The 14,607-nt window shown below is 52.3% G+C and overlaps 1 protein-coding gene across 1 annotated transcript in view; it reads left to right on the plus strand.

The window, feature by feature from the left end:
• Window positions 1–1,692: 1,692 nt before the first annotated feature.
• Window positions 1,693–14,607, plus strand: part of Ism2 (isthmin 2) — a 16,225-nt gene continuing 3,310 nt past the window's right edge. Inside the window, exons 1-5 of the mRNA XM_050152475.1 lie at window positions 1,693–2,149; window positions 8,742–8,984; window positions 10,393–10,753; window positions 13,053–13,193; window positions 13,445–13,528. Coding sequence (XP_050008432.1) covers window positions 2,018–2,149; window positions 8,742–8,984; window positions 10,393–10,753; window positions 13,053–13,193; window positions 13,445–13,528 — 961 coding nt within the window. The 5' untranslated portion in view covers window positions 1,693–2,017. The remainder of the gene's footprint in view (window positions 2,150–8,741; window positions 8,985–10,392; window positions 10,754–13,052; window positions 13,194–13,444; window positions 13,529–14,607) is intronic.

The following is a 14,607-nucleotide window of genomic DNA, read 5'->3' on the forward strand; positions in this document are numbered from 1 at the left end:
CATGTATGTCTGTGCACCATGTGCATGCCTAGTGCCCACTGGAGACCAGAAGTGGGTGTCAGATCCCCTAAAACTGGACTTCCAGGTGGTGGCTGGATCAGTTACTTTTCCATTGCGATGTGATAAGACACCATGACCAAAGCAACTTCTAGAAGAGTTCATTCAGGGCTTACAGTTCCCGAGGGACAGGAGGCCATCACCGTCTTGACTGGGCAAAGAGCAGAAGGCAGGCAGGCCTGGTGCTGGAGCAGCAGCTGAGAGATCACATCCCAGTCCACAAACAGGAAGCAGAGAGCACGCTGGGAATGCCTTGAGTCTTGAAACCTCAACCCTATCCTAAAGTGACACACCTCCTCCAACAAGCCACACCTCCTAATTCTTCCCAAACAGTTCCACCAACTGAGGGCTAACTATTCAAACACATGAACTTATGGGGAACATTCAAACCACGGTAGACCCAGGTATAGTGGCCTATGCCTTTAATCCCAGCACTAGAGAAACAGAACAGGTAGGTGGGTCTCTGTGACTTCCAGGACAGCCAAAGCTACATAATGAGATTCTGTCTGGGGGGAAAAAAAATCAGTTGTGGATGCAGGTAAGGTCATCTCTCCAGCCCCTAAACATGGATATATTTTATTTTATGTAAACTGTGTCTCAATGAAATTGATCAAAATCAGAAAAGGTAAGTATCATGGCAGTCAGGGGTGGAAGCACTGTGGGAACGGGAGTGGTACAGCCAGCAGGACCCCTTTCAGACAGACCAGTCAGGGAGTGGGGCTTGAGGTGAAGTAGCAGTTACTGACCTGGAGACAGCTATGAATGAATGAATGATGAACGAACAAACAAGCTCATTACCTTCCAAGTCACATTTAACCCCGTAGAAAGCATCAAAAGCATGGTTAACAGGCTAAATAGTAAAACTAGTTAAGCCAAAATTGTTTTACAGCCTTGCCTTCAGCCTAGTAAACACAGTTTGATTTAGAAGATGCTCAGAGGCTAGCATCCTGTTGGCTAGCATTTGAGTATTTATCATGTACCAGGCAAGTATCCTCTTAGGTGGATCATGCGAAATCTCCAGTATCCAACCCCTTTGACCCGACCTCAGACCCAGATTGTCTGCTGCTGTGGAGAACGAGAGTAACTTCAAAAACACCCCCCCCCAAAAAAAAAAAAAAAAACTCAACGCAGCTCTGAGAATTTCACTCTGCTCCAGCCACTCCTGAACGCAGCTGGACATACTGGTCATCTCAGGAATTCGAGTTACTCTGTAGCCTGCTGTGAAGACCCAACCCGAGGGGCTGGCAGAAGGGGCTGGGCCAACCCTATGGTCAGTGACACCAGCTTCAGGACAGATCCCCTGACCCCTGCGTTCAAGCCTTCCCCACCCCGCCCGCCGTCCCGGGACTGTAGTTTGTGTGGTCTCCCGGTTCTGAAAGGGAACTGCGATCAGGGACCGCAGCTCGGCGAGTTTCTAGCCCGAGGCATCTTGCCAAGCCTCGTCGCAAACCTACCTGGCTGCACGCACACCTCTGCCTAGGTTCCAAAGACTCCCGCCGTTCGCCGCAGCTGCGAGCGAGCCCCGGGCTAGTTCAGGTGGCCGTCGCCGCGCCGTCGGGGAGCGCTGCTGTGGCGCCGCAGCCTCCCCGCCCCTCAGCAGCGGTCGCACGGGGCCGCACAGCGCCGGGCGGCAACTTCCCCGGGACAGGAATTCGCTTGGGGCCGCGACGGCGACAGCGGCGGGGACTGAGGGCGGGGAGGCCGCCAGATCAAAGGAGCCGCCCGCGGGGCCCGGACGAGTCCCCGAGCGCCGAGGGGCCCCTGGAGGAGGGAGGGGGGAAGACACCAGGGCCGCTGACCTCGCTCGCGGACCCGGGATCACCGGCCGCGCGCCCCCGAGCGCGCGCGCGTTCCCGCCGCTCCTGGCTGGGTCCCCGCGCAGCCCGGGCCGGGCCTGCGCCGCTGCGCGAACGCGCTCCCGAAACTGGCGGCTCCCGCAGAGCAGCCGCGAGGACAGGCGATGCGGCCACCGCCCGTGCGAGCGCGGCTCCCGCGCGCCCTGATGCTGCTGGCTGCGCTGCTGGCCACCGGCCGAGGGCTACCACTGAGGAAGCGGGGTCCCGGGCCCCACGGCCACTCGAGGATGCTGGAGGTGAGAGATGATTAGGACTGGAGGGACAGAGAGGGCTGGATGCCTCGAGGAGACAGGGTTTCTCGGTGTAGCCCTGGCTGTCCTGGAACCAGGCTGGTCTCGAACTCAGGGATCCACCAGTGATGGCCAGGTGCACTGAGCCTATAGGAGTTTACACGCCCCACGCATGCCCGGGAGCCCTGGCGGCGTTGTGACGTCCAGGCTGCTAAGGAGAAAGTTGACTTTGGTTCCTGCTCTGCAGTGGCCCGGCTTCCTGGGTCCTATGGACCCCTTCCTAACCCTGAGCGAACTTCACCCAGAGCCACCCCGCCCTGAGAAGTCGTGCAGGGTGGCGAGAGGGCCTCCGGAGCGCCTGAGCTCAGCTCTGTGGAGTGGTGGCCTGGGGCTGCCCAGGTGGGCCAGGTGATCCCCTGCAGAAGCCCCTTAATTTTATTTTTTTAAATATTGTTAGGCTACCTTGGTTGGCCTCCATACTCTCTCTTTTTTAAAGATTTATTTATTCGTGTATTTTATGTGTATGAGTGCTCTGTCCTCATGAACACCAGAAGAAGGAATCTGATCCCGTTACAGATGGTTGTGGGCCCTCATTTACGGGTCCTGGGAATTGAACTCGGGACCTCTGAAAAAGCAGTCAAGTGCTCTTCACCACTGAGTCCTCTCTCTCCAGTCCCAGCCCCTTAATTCCAAACAGCCAGGAATAGAGTTTTTCACTGAGAGTTGAGGAAAGCTGAGGTAATCAAGGGCCTTTGCACCTTAGTGGGTGTGAGCCATCAGCCCGACATTTCCACAAGGACCGTGGGTCGTAAGATAGAAGAACAAGGTGAAAGAGTGTTTGCTGTGTTAGGAACTCCAGTCGGTCATGCTCTTTCGGCTCTGCGGTCCTGCTGGATGCTCTCTTCTTAGAGTTTCAGTGGGCGTTCTCCATCCCTTTTTTCTTGGAGGCATAGCTGGCTCCTTCTTGCCCTGAGCTGTTCTGGAGGAAAACCCTCATTTCCAAGACCAGAACGGAGGGGCCAGGACCCAGGACCCGTAGGAAATAGGTGACGCTGACCGCAAGACTTGGGCCGGAGTTTGAACCACACTGTGAGAGCCCAGCCTACAGGAGCCCTTTAGAGGCTGGGAACCCTCCCTTAACTTTATGCCCTATGGCCCTGAAGTATCACAAACCATTGTTATCTCTAAGACTTTTTTTCTCCTCAGGTAAATCACAGGGTTGGTAGTAAAGCTGCAGTCTGTCATTCTGGGGCCTGGAATTTGTTGTCCTGGGGATAGCTGTCCTATGCTTTGCAGGATGTCTACCTACCACTGTTCCTAGGCAGTGGCCACCTCCATAGGGGCCAGATGCTGTCAACTGTTGCCCGGGACTCACATCTACCTGGCCATTGTTGAGAACCGCCGATGTGGGCAAACGCGGGGATTTCTGAGCTCGATGTACCATTGAACACCTGTAATTCTAGCGCTCAGGATCCTGAAGCAGGAGGCTCACGTGTTTGAGGCCAATATGTGCTATGTAAAGTCTCTGGCTAGTCTGAGCGAGACATTGTAAAAAAAAAAAAAAAAATCAAAACAATGAAATAACTAGAAACAGCAGCCATAGAAACAACAACAAAACAAACAAACAAACAAACCCCAGAGACTTTTGGTCAGTCTCACTACTAACCTGAGAATAATGACAGTGACCAGATGAAATTGGCTTGGTAGTGATGACGCGGGCTTGTAAACCCAGCCCAGAGGGGGTTTAGGCATGAAAATGAGAAGCTCAAGTTTAATTTAGCTACATACCAAGTTCAAGGCCAGCCTGGCCCATGTGAGACCCTGTCTCAAAATAGAATCAAATTAAAATAAAAACTAAATTGGCCTTATTTCTGTTGTCTTGGCTCAGTAGTTCTTATTTTAACTCGTCAGTTCATGCTGTAATTATTTTTTGTATGCTTTAGTGTGAGAAGATGCATTACTTTAGAGTCAGAAATGTATCCTTAGGCCCAGGATAGAACCTGCCAATACTCTGAAAAACACCTAAATACACCTGGGCATAGCAGCGCACGCCTGTAATCCCAGCACTCTTGAGAAACAACTAAACACACCTGGGCATGGCAGTACACACCCATAATCCCAGCACTCAGGGGGCAGAGGCAGGCAGGCTTCTGTGAGTTCCAGGCCAGCCTGGGCTACATAGTGAGACCCCGTCTCAAAAAAAAAAATTATAATAATAATTAAAAAGTGAAAAAGGGGGCTACATCATCTCCATGAAAACATTGGTGTGTTTCTAAAATTAAAAGGATAAAAGGCATGCCCCACCACAGCCCAGCTAAAATTTCTAATGTCAAGTCAAGGATCCTATTGAGAAAACGCAGACAGCTATCTGTGGGACCTGGATTCACCCAATCCACTGGCTCCTCAGTGAGTCCACATGACTAAACCCAGAAGGTGTAATCCCACAACGTGGGAAGCTGAGGCAGGGGGATCATGAATTGAATATCATTTCTAGCTATGTTACAAGGTCCAGTCTACAAGAAAAATCAGATCAGAGAGGTGTTAAACATAGATGAGACGAGGCCAGCCATGAGGAGCTGTTCCAGGAAGGTCGGCACATCTTCACATGGCATGTCCCGCGCTGCTTATCTGATGTTGGCCAGATGTTGCCGAATTGTCTCCTGAGAGAAACACATCCCACCCCTTGCCTGCATCATTTTATTCTGTTTGGTGTGGCTATTTGGGGGCGGGAGGTGGCCTGCTTTTTTGAGACAGGCTCTTACCCTAAAGTCTAGGCCAGCCTGGAACTCACTACATAGCTCAGGCTGGCCTTGGACTGACAGTCCTGCCCCAGCCTCCTGACTGTTGGGACTACAGATGTGTGCCACCTGGCTCCCCTGGCCATTGCTGAGAAACCCCACTTCAGAGGCCTCAAAGCCAGATGTGGTTGAATACCCCTGTAATCCCAACAACAAAAATAATCAGGCTGGCAGAGAGCTGAGTGCAGAGGAAGGACCTTGGGAGTCCTGACAAACCCACAGGGTCATGCACCTGGCAGGCTTCTTGTTCAGCACCCACACTCCTTATGCGTTGTTGTGGGAAAGCAGGCCCGGATGACAGGAGAGGGGAGGGGTTTGGAAGAGCTCTGGTGTTGGGTGGGCAACCTGGTGGTGATGCAGGTGTTTTCCTAGTGGTGAATCTTCTGTGCTTGAGGCCTGACTGTCTCTAGTCCAGGAGGGAGCTACATGGGGCCATTGTAATAGCAGGCCTAGGGCTTGTCTTAGCAGCCTCCTCCTGCAGCTGCCCACATCCCCGGGGCCTTCTTGTCCCTCCAGATCTCTCTCTCTCTCTCTCTCTCTCTCTCTCTCTCTCTCTCTCTCTCTCTCTCTCTGTCAGGAACAAAGAAGAGCTGGTTAAGGGAGAGGAGGCAGCTCGGGGATGGGCTGTGGGGATGGGGGCCTGCATTTGGCTCTTCTTAGGGTAGGCATCTGAGGGACCCCATTAGGACTTCTCTGTCTCTCTCCACCCCCCAACAGTTTCTCAGGGACTGCTTTCCAGCGTAAGAGGCTCAGGAAAGAGTATACCAAGGAGGAAGGGCAGCCTGAGGATTTGGGACCCAATGCCGGGGCTTTCCCTGGCTTTAGTTGTCCTCAGGAGCCAGGTGGAGATGGTAAGGAGGGATGAGAAGGAACGTTCTGCTTGCCTTTAGGACAGCAGGGTCTGGGTTAGCCTCTCTGCCGCCATTTCCCGTGCTATATAGAGATGAAGGTGCAAATTGGTGGTCTCTTCTGACCCCAGGAATTCTCTCTGCTTAGCTGCATTTCTGGCCTCTAGCCACTAGGTGCCACTAGAAACCCCAGGCCATGAGGACAGTCACTCATCTTTCCAGACTTTGCCGGTGGTTCCCAGATGAAAATCACTTCATCACTGTCCCTCACCACCTCCAACTTGTGACAAGAGCATCCAGAATAGTCACCAAAGCCACCCACGACTGCCCATCTGTGACGGAGGCAGCAGCACAGTGGAGACTCTGGGCAAAGAGTCAGGACCAGGGGCGCTGGTTAAGAGCATTGCCCGCTCTTCCAAAGGTCCTGAGTTCAATTCCCAGCAACCCACAACCATCTGTAATGGGGGTCTGGTGCCCTCTTCTGGCCTGCAGGCATGCACACAGACAGAATATTGTATACATTATAAATAATGAAGGACCATCAGGGCTGTGGAGCTGACCTGAGGTACCAGGGATGCTCAGGTCTCCGGGCACATCAGCAGAGGAGGTTCCACCTCTGCACCATCCACCTGTCCTGTGGCTGCTTGGCAGAGGGCTGATCTGAGCGGAGGCATTTGTTGTAGAGACTGGGGTGTTAGTCGGTAAAGCTCTTTATAGGGCCGGGTGTGTGCTGTACGCTTCTAATCCCAGCACTCGGGAGACAGGGGCAGGTAAAACACTCATACATATAAAATAAAACTAAGAAAGTATTTTTAAAGGCAGATGGCTTCTGAAGAATGACAGCCAAAGCTGTTCTCCAGCCTCCACAGACATGCACACATGTACACACACACACACACACACAAATAGTGCCCACTACACAGTAAATGCTGTGGACATGTCTAGTAAGAAGATTCTGACCCTTCTTTCTTATTCTCATTTGGTAGAACCCTTCACTTTGTTGAATACCTTAATAGAAAATGGAACTGGCTATTGGGTTCATTCTTTTTTTTAAGATTTTTTTAAATTCATTATGTATACAGGGTTCTTCCTGAATGTATCCTACAGTACAGAAGAGGATACCAGATCTTATTACAGATGATTGTGAGCCACCATGTGGTTGCTGGGAATTGAACTCAGGACCTCTGGAAGAGCAGCCAGTGCTCTTTACCTCTGAGCCATCTCTCCAGTCCCCCTGTTGGGTTCATTCTTATCTAAATTTTTAGAAGCAATTGTCCTATACTGCACCAGGGACAAGGTGGAAGGGAATAAGACTGTGGCCTGAACAGGACCCACAAAGGTGTCCCTGGAAGGAGCTCCTCCTGCCTTGCCATGGGTACGTGGGGAACAGAAACAGGTAGCAGGCATAGACTACCCAATGTTTACCATCTAAGGTGAATTTTACTCAGGGGCTCCTTCCCCTCACCATCTCAGCTGACAAAAGATAGTCCTGGCTTGGACACTATGGTGGCTTGAAAAAGAGTGGCCCTCATAGGCTCGCATATTTGCATGCTTAGTCATCAGGGAGTGGCACTGTCTGAGAAGGATTAAGAGGCGTGGCCTTGTTGGAGCAGGTGTGGTCCTGGAAGAAGCACACCACTGGTAAGGAGCTTAGAGCTTCCAAAAGCCCACACTAGGCCCAGTTTCTCTTTCTCTCAGCCTGTGGGTCAGGATGAAAGCTTCTTGGTTACTGCCTGTTGCCATGCTCCCCTCCATGATGATGATGATGATAATGATGATGATGCTGCTGATGATGATGATGGGCTCAGCCTGTGAATGAATCTGAGAACAAGCCCCAGTGAAATGCTTTCCTTTGTAAAAGTTGCCTCGGTCAAGGTGTCTCTTCGCAGCAGAAGAGCACTGTCGGAGACAGGCACTCTGGCAGCAGCTGGTGGAGGACAGACTGGCTGACAGTCAAAGTGAGCAGACTGAAAAGAGGTGCAAGGCCCAACAGACAAGAGGAGCTGCCAAGAAATTTGCTGAGGGCAGGGCCAGGTGTCTGGGTTATGCTGAGGGGAATGAGCAGGCCTGCTGCCCATGCCCTGGTATGACCAGGCTCTTCCCCGGGAATCTTCCTGCTCTGGGGTGGGGGTGCAGTACATGTAGAGTAGGTAGAGGCAAGGGTCTGGGTGAAGGACTAGGACAGCACTTTGTTTTTGTTTTTTGTTTTTTGTTTTTTTGTTTTTTCGAGACAGGGTTTCTCTGTGGTTTTGGAGCCTGTCCTGGAACTAGCTCTTGTAGACCAGGCTGGTCTCGAACTCACAGAGATCCGCCTGCCTCTGCCTCCCGAGTGCGCCACCACCGCCTGGCTAGGACAGCACTTTGGAGCTACCACCATGGGTAGCTGCTTCTTCTTTCTGGGCCGCTTCATTTGTAAGATGAATAAACGCATTTAGCTGGGCGGTGTCATCCATCCTTGCCTTGAAGCCTCTGCTGTCAGAAGCTTTGTGGGCTGATAAGATGCTCAGTAGGTATTGGGGTCAACCCTGGAGCCCACATGGAAGAAGAGAACCCACTCCTGAAAATGTATTTCTGTTCTTCACATGTATACTAGAGCACTGGGCGTGTGTGTGTGTGTGTGTGTGTGTGTGTGTTTAGGTGTCTTTCCAGGGTCAGTTGTTCAGTCAGCTTTGGTATAATCACACACACACATACACACACACACACACACACACTCACACACAGAGAGAGAAAAGACCATTTTGTGAACATAGTCTATTTTCTGCTCTTGACTGTACCTCAACCTATCTCCTAGGGCCCTTAAGACTTTCCAAACACATACTCCAGATGCTCTGTGTCACAGGCGACTGTATGATTCAGCCAGGCCCAGGTTCCTGGTTCCTTAGCCCAGTTCCTTCCATGTGATACACTCTGATCTTAGTCGCCCCCGCTCCTTCCTCTTTCTTTCCCCAGGCCTCGCCTGCCCCAGATCCTGGCTCTCCCCAAGATAAGGAGGTAACACTGGAATTTGCTGGAGACCATCTGCAGGCAGAACCATGTCACCCCGAGTGTCAGACCCTCCCTGAGCCAGCAGCTCTGACTCTGGGTACAGCCACCCCTCCCGGGACCCTAGAACACACACCCCTGCTGTTGGAGCTGAAGAACCTTCCAGGATTGGCCAACACAGACTTGAGTGCCCCAAACCCCAATATCCAGGTGAGCATATAAAATGTCTAGGGGAGCCGGGCAGTGGTGGCGCACGCCTTTAATCCCAGCACTCGGGAGGCAGAGACAGGCGGATCTCTGGGAGTTCGAGGCCAGCCTGGTCTACAAGAGCTAGTGCCAGGACAGGCACCAAAGCTAACAGAGAAACCCTGTCTAGAAAAACAAACAAACAAAACAAAACAAAAAAATGTATAGGGGACCCCTGGAGAGGTACCAGGCTGGCGACTGAGCTTCATCCTCTTTCTTCTGCTGGCTGAGTGAAAACAGTAAACTTCTCATGCAGTGTGGGAAGAGCATCTGCCCCTCTCCTCGTCAAAAAGTCTCTTGGCTCCTGAGCCTTGACCCTGGATGTAGCAGGGGACAAACCCAGCAACCTGGTAGGGCTAGTCTGAGGACTAGGAACACGGACACCAGACACCCTGCTCCTGATACTGCCAAGGTCTTGGAATGTGATGGAGACTTGCTGGAATAGCCTACGGGGGTGATCCCCTCTTGGCCCCCAAACCCTACTGCATGCAAGAGAGGGATTCAGTTCAGAATGGAGGGCAAGGTGCTGAAGCATGGAAAAGCCCTCAGAAGGGTGTTCCAGGAAAGCCAGGCAGAAATCGAGCCCTGTGCTCTACTCCCTATCCTTACTCTTTAAGAATAGTGGGTGTGCCTGTTTGTGTAGCAGAATACTTTGACCAAAACAAAGAGTGTAAAAGTGCAAAATATTCTCTAATTGTCTTAAGTCTATCTGTCTACCTGTATTAAAATAACACGTGCATATGTGCACACAAAGATTGCAAGTGTTCCTGCTGGTGATGGATTTGTAGTGTGTATAGCAGATGATTTTTTTTAATAATTTTTTTTCTTTTGGTTTTTCAAGACATAGTCTCTCTATGTAGCCCTGGCTTTCCTGGGACTCACTCTGTAGACCAGTTGGCTGGCCTTGAACTCAGAGATCCGCCTGCCTCTCTTTGCTTCCTTACTGCTGGGATTAAAGGTGTGCGCCCCCATGGCTCATTTTCTTCTTTGTATTTTTACTTGTTTATTTCTGTGGTTGGTACAGCTGGAGCACTCCGGAGGCTAGCCTGGGGATGTGACACAGGATGTCTCATCTGCAGTCCTGCTCTGGACCTTTTTGGCCCCTAAGACCAGGCAGAATTCCAAACAGCCTCTCTTAAACTAGTGGGCCTGGCACCTGCTAGATTCACCCCAGCGCCTCTACGCCCAGATGATTCTGACACGCAGGATGTCCGACCCAATGCCCTTTGTTCCCTGAGAGGCCAAGGTCAGGCAGGAAGACAGCAGCAGGCTTGGTAGCAAGGATGGGCCTTGGCATCTGGGTCCAACCGGTCTCCTCTTTGGAGTCCTGTGCTGAGCCTGCCTGTCTGGCATCCGTCTGTCTTTCCCATAGGTAACCATCGAGGTGGTGCAGGACCCCCAGGCTGAGGTAGAGATGGACTTGCCTTCTGAACCTAGAAGTCTCTGGCCCCTGCGCGTTTCCAGCTGGCTGCCCACCAGGGAGCTCTTCTGGCCCCTCTTCTGGGGCTATCAGGAAGGTGAAGAAGGAGGCGCCAGCCTCAGAGACACGGCCCCAGGGGAAGTAGGGGAGGAAGAAGAGAAGGGTTACGCCACAGAGTACAGTGACGGTGAGGACCAGGAGGGCAGTGAAGAGGACCAGGAGGAGGAGCCTTGGTCCAGTGGGGACACAGACAACTGGGACTATGGCTGGTTGGGTCCTCAGGACCAGGACTTCAAGGAACCAGACAGCTACGGTGAGTGCTCTGGCTGGGCACCCTCAGCTGCTGCCCTGCTAGGTCCTGAGTGGGAATGAGTTGGAGCACGCACATGTGTGCGTGCGCGTGTGCGTGTGCGTGTGTGTGTGTGTGTGTGTGTGTGTGAAGTTTCCAGGCCAGTAGTGCTGGGTAGCCCTATGCAGCCAGGCCTATGCAGGTACCGTTGAAAACCCCAAAGTGACATTGCTAGAATGAAATATTTTTCCCTCCAACATTTGAACAATAGCCCTGAGCTCCTCTAAGTAAGTGTTACTTAATAGCATAAATGTTCACGCTTCGGTTCCTAAAAAAACTGAAAAATACACTTAAGTCACACCACTTACAGCGAGCGAGCCTCATCCTGAGATTGTGAGTTTGACTGCTAGCCTTTGCGGCTCGGCCGTTGAGTGTCCCTAGGCCAGGTACTTTACCTCTCTGAACCAGGCGGTCACATGTCTAAATGACATGGGGTTGGTGAGAGTGAATCAGCAAGCTTCTATCCAGTCAGGTATCATCATATACAACCAGGAGTCAGACTGAGGATTAGAGGCTAACCTGGGCTATGTAGCAAGTTCCAGGCCTGCCTGAGCTACCTTGAGACCTTGTCTCAAAAAATAAAACAGCTGGGCCATTGAGATCACTCAAGGGGGGGAAGCACCTGTAATGCAAGCATGAGAACCAGAGTTCAACTCTTTTTTTTTTTTGTTGTTGTTGTTGTTTTGTTTTGTTTTTCTGAGATGGGGTTTCTATGTAGCTTTAACGCCTGTCCTGGAACAAGCTCTTGTAGACCAGGCTGGCCTCGAACTCACAGAGATCCACCTGCCAGAGTGCAACTCTTAAGGAAAAAAGCCAGGTAACAGTTGTGTGAGCCTTCCATCCCAGCACTTGGGAACCAGAGGCAGTGAGTTCAAGGCCCTTGGGTTTACAGAGTGAGTTCCAGAACAGTTCCAAAACAGAGAAACTGTGTTTGGGGAAAAAAAAAAAAAAAAAAAAAAACAACAACCAAACAAACCAGAAGCCAGCTGAATGGCAGCCCACCTGTATTCCCAGGATGTCAGAGGCAGACAGGCATCCCCAGCTTTAGCTGACGGATCATACTAGCTATCTGGCAAGCTCTGGGTTTAGCAGGGGGCCCGGTGTCAATAAGGTAGAAAAGTTATTTAAAAAAAAAAAAAAGACACCCCATGTCAACCTGGGGCCTACCCACATACGCACACACATACTACCCCCCCCCCCGAACCATGTGTACCTCCACATATATGAGCACACAAGCACTCATGCCGCACACATACAGATACCAAAAATATGTCCATAGAGTGTCAGCGTGTGGTGACGAACTCCCTGGCTCTCCTTCCACCTCCTGCTGGGGTGGCCACGAGTACTCTTCAGGTTGTACTTCCCACTGCGCTGGGTAAACAGCTTCTCCGACTCTCCGGAAGCCCCGGGGTCTTGTTATCCCACTGCTGAGACGCCAGGGATTAAGACTAAGTCCTGACAAGCTCTTCCAGGTTTCCTAAACTGCTGTAAACAGAGCTTCAGGAGTCTCAGCTTTTCTTCCATCCCCGCCCTCCGGCTCTTGGTGCCAGCTGGCCTGAGGCCTTGGGAGCTAGAGAGGAGTGTGCCAGACCTGCGGAGTTCCACACCTGGACGCGGATACAGGGATACAGGCCCGGGCCCGGGTGTTTGCTCTCCCTCAGATAAAGAAACGGAATCCCAGACCTAGGAAAGAAAGTATTGCCACCCTCGATTTCTGACTCCAGCTTCTCTCTGTTACTATTTGAGACAGAGTAACCTGAGGCCCAGACTAACTTCAAAATTAATAAACAGTCAGGGGTAATCTTGGATTTCTTACCTTTCTTCCCCCTGTGTCCTCCCTGCTGGGATGGCTTGCATTGGCTACCAACCTGGTGCTGGGGATGGAACCCAGGGCTTTACTCGTGCTAGACAAGCACTATTGACTGCCTTCCTTGGTTCTGATGGACGTAAAAACATTAGCTCAGAAATGTATGGGGCTTGCCTAAGGTCACACTGATAGTGGGCCTGGTGGCTTCTAGTTCCAAGTACCCCTGTGTTGACACAGTGGGTGGTTGGCATTTGTTCTGTCTATATAGGACCGCCTGATGCATTGCACAGGTGTTTGCTGTATAAGGACATCTAACTGAGGGAATAGGCAGGACTGGAATCCAGTTATGCCCCATCCACTGGCGCTGGCCGGGGATAAAGGGGTGCCTTTTGTGAATTTGTGCTGGTGTGCTCTGGGGGCCGAGTGCACTCATCCTGGCCCCTTACTTCAACTCAGACTACGAACCTCAGGAGGAGTGGAGCGCCTGGTCTCCCTGCAGTGGGAGCTGTACCAGCGGCAACCAGCAGAGAACTCGTCCCTGCGGCTATGCCTGTACTGCCACAGAGTCCCGGGTCTGCGACCTGCCCCCCTGTCCTGGTGAGATGAGCTGCAGCCCCCGCCCAGGAGTGGCTAACGTGGCTCCCTGAGATTGTGAAACTGGGGTGCTTGTAGAAATAGGAGGGGTGGACTTTGGAGAGGGGTATGGGAAGCTCACGAATACGGTGGTCCTATCCCAGGCCTGTCCCAGATGCTGTGGGCACCGAGAGCCTAGTGAGGGCTGGGCTTCCCTATCAGGAGCACAAAGGTGCCCTGGGGCGCCACCAGCCTGGCCTCCTCTCTTCCCAAAGGCACTGAAGATGAGCACGCCTTGGGCTTTCCCAGTGAGGGGTGGCAGCCCCTAGCCCACAATGCTACGGATATGCTTGATCCAGGTTAGTGAGGGGCTAGCTCTTGTTGCTGGGCCTTGGGGAGCCTCTCTCTTGGGAGGATGGGGCATCCCTGGAAAGCAGGAATCACTAAGCACCTCTTCCTATGGGAGAGATTGTAGCCGACTATCCTTGCCACGCTCCAGGTTCCTACCAGGAAGGGGGTCTTGATGGGAACCCGGAGCTAGGAGATGCTGGGGGTAAGGGGAAAAGGGGGCTTCTACTTCTACCCTTGGTTATTCTTTGGAGGCCCCTGGCAGACTCTGCTAGAGAGGGATCTGTCAGAATGAGCCAGGGTTCCAGCATCCAGGGCTGCTCCATGAGGCCAGCAGGATATTGGCCAGGCTTTGGCAGCAGCATGCTCCCTGTTGGTGTTCCTGGGCCTCCCCTGCACCCCAAAAGGCATGGCTCATGAGTCTAAGTTCTACAACGTGAAAGGGAAGCTTCCTGAACCTGTGTCATGTACCTGGGCCAACAACAAAGGCTGAGCCTTCCTGGAGGAGGCCTGGCATCTGTCCTCAGAGAGGTTAGGTCTCATGCAGGACACGTGGCTTGCATGGGCACAGCATGACAGAATGCAGTGTGAAGGTCTGAGAGCCAAAAGGAAAGGGCCGCTTTTTCTGTGGGGCCAGACTCCAAGGTTACATTTTGCCAGGGAGAAAGGGAAGAGGCCTCAGAGGTAGGGAGTTATAGGAAGCTCAGAAAAGCTGAGCAACTCACCAAAGGCCCATGCGCTAAGACAGGCAGTTAATTATCTGGGTGGTGGTGACACACAGCTTTAATTCCAGCACGCGGAAGGCAGAGGCTGGCAGATTTCTGAGGTTGAGGTCGCCTGGTCTACAGAGCAAGTTCCAGGGTAGCCTGAGCTACAAGGAGAAACATTCTCTGGAAAAACCAACAAGAACAAACAAACAAATGAAGGAGGAGGAAGAATTATTGAGCAGCAGATGGAAGCAAGTAGATTAGTTCAAGGCTAGCCTTGGCTACAGGAAACCTTGTTTCAGGAAGGGAGGGAGGGAAGGAGGGAGGGAGGGAGGGAGGGAGGGAGGGAGGGAGGGAGGGAAGGGAGGGGGGGGGAGGAGAGG

The sequence above is a fragment of the Alexandromys fortis genome, unplaced genomic scaffold (genome assembly GCF_014885135.2).
Source record: "Alexandromys fortis isolate MF-2015 unplaced genomic scaffold, M_Fortis_MF-2015_v1.1 scaffold_47, whole genome shotgun sequence".
Classification (NCBI taxonomy): Eukaryota; Metazoa; Chordata; class Mammalia; order Rodentia; family Cricetidae; genus Alexandromys; species Alexandromys fortis.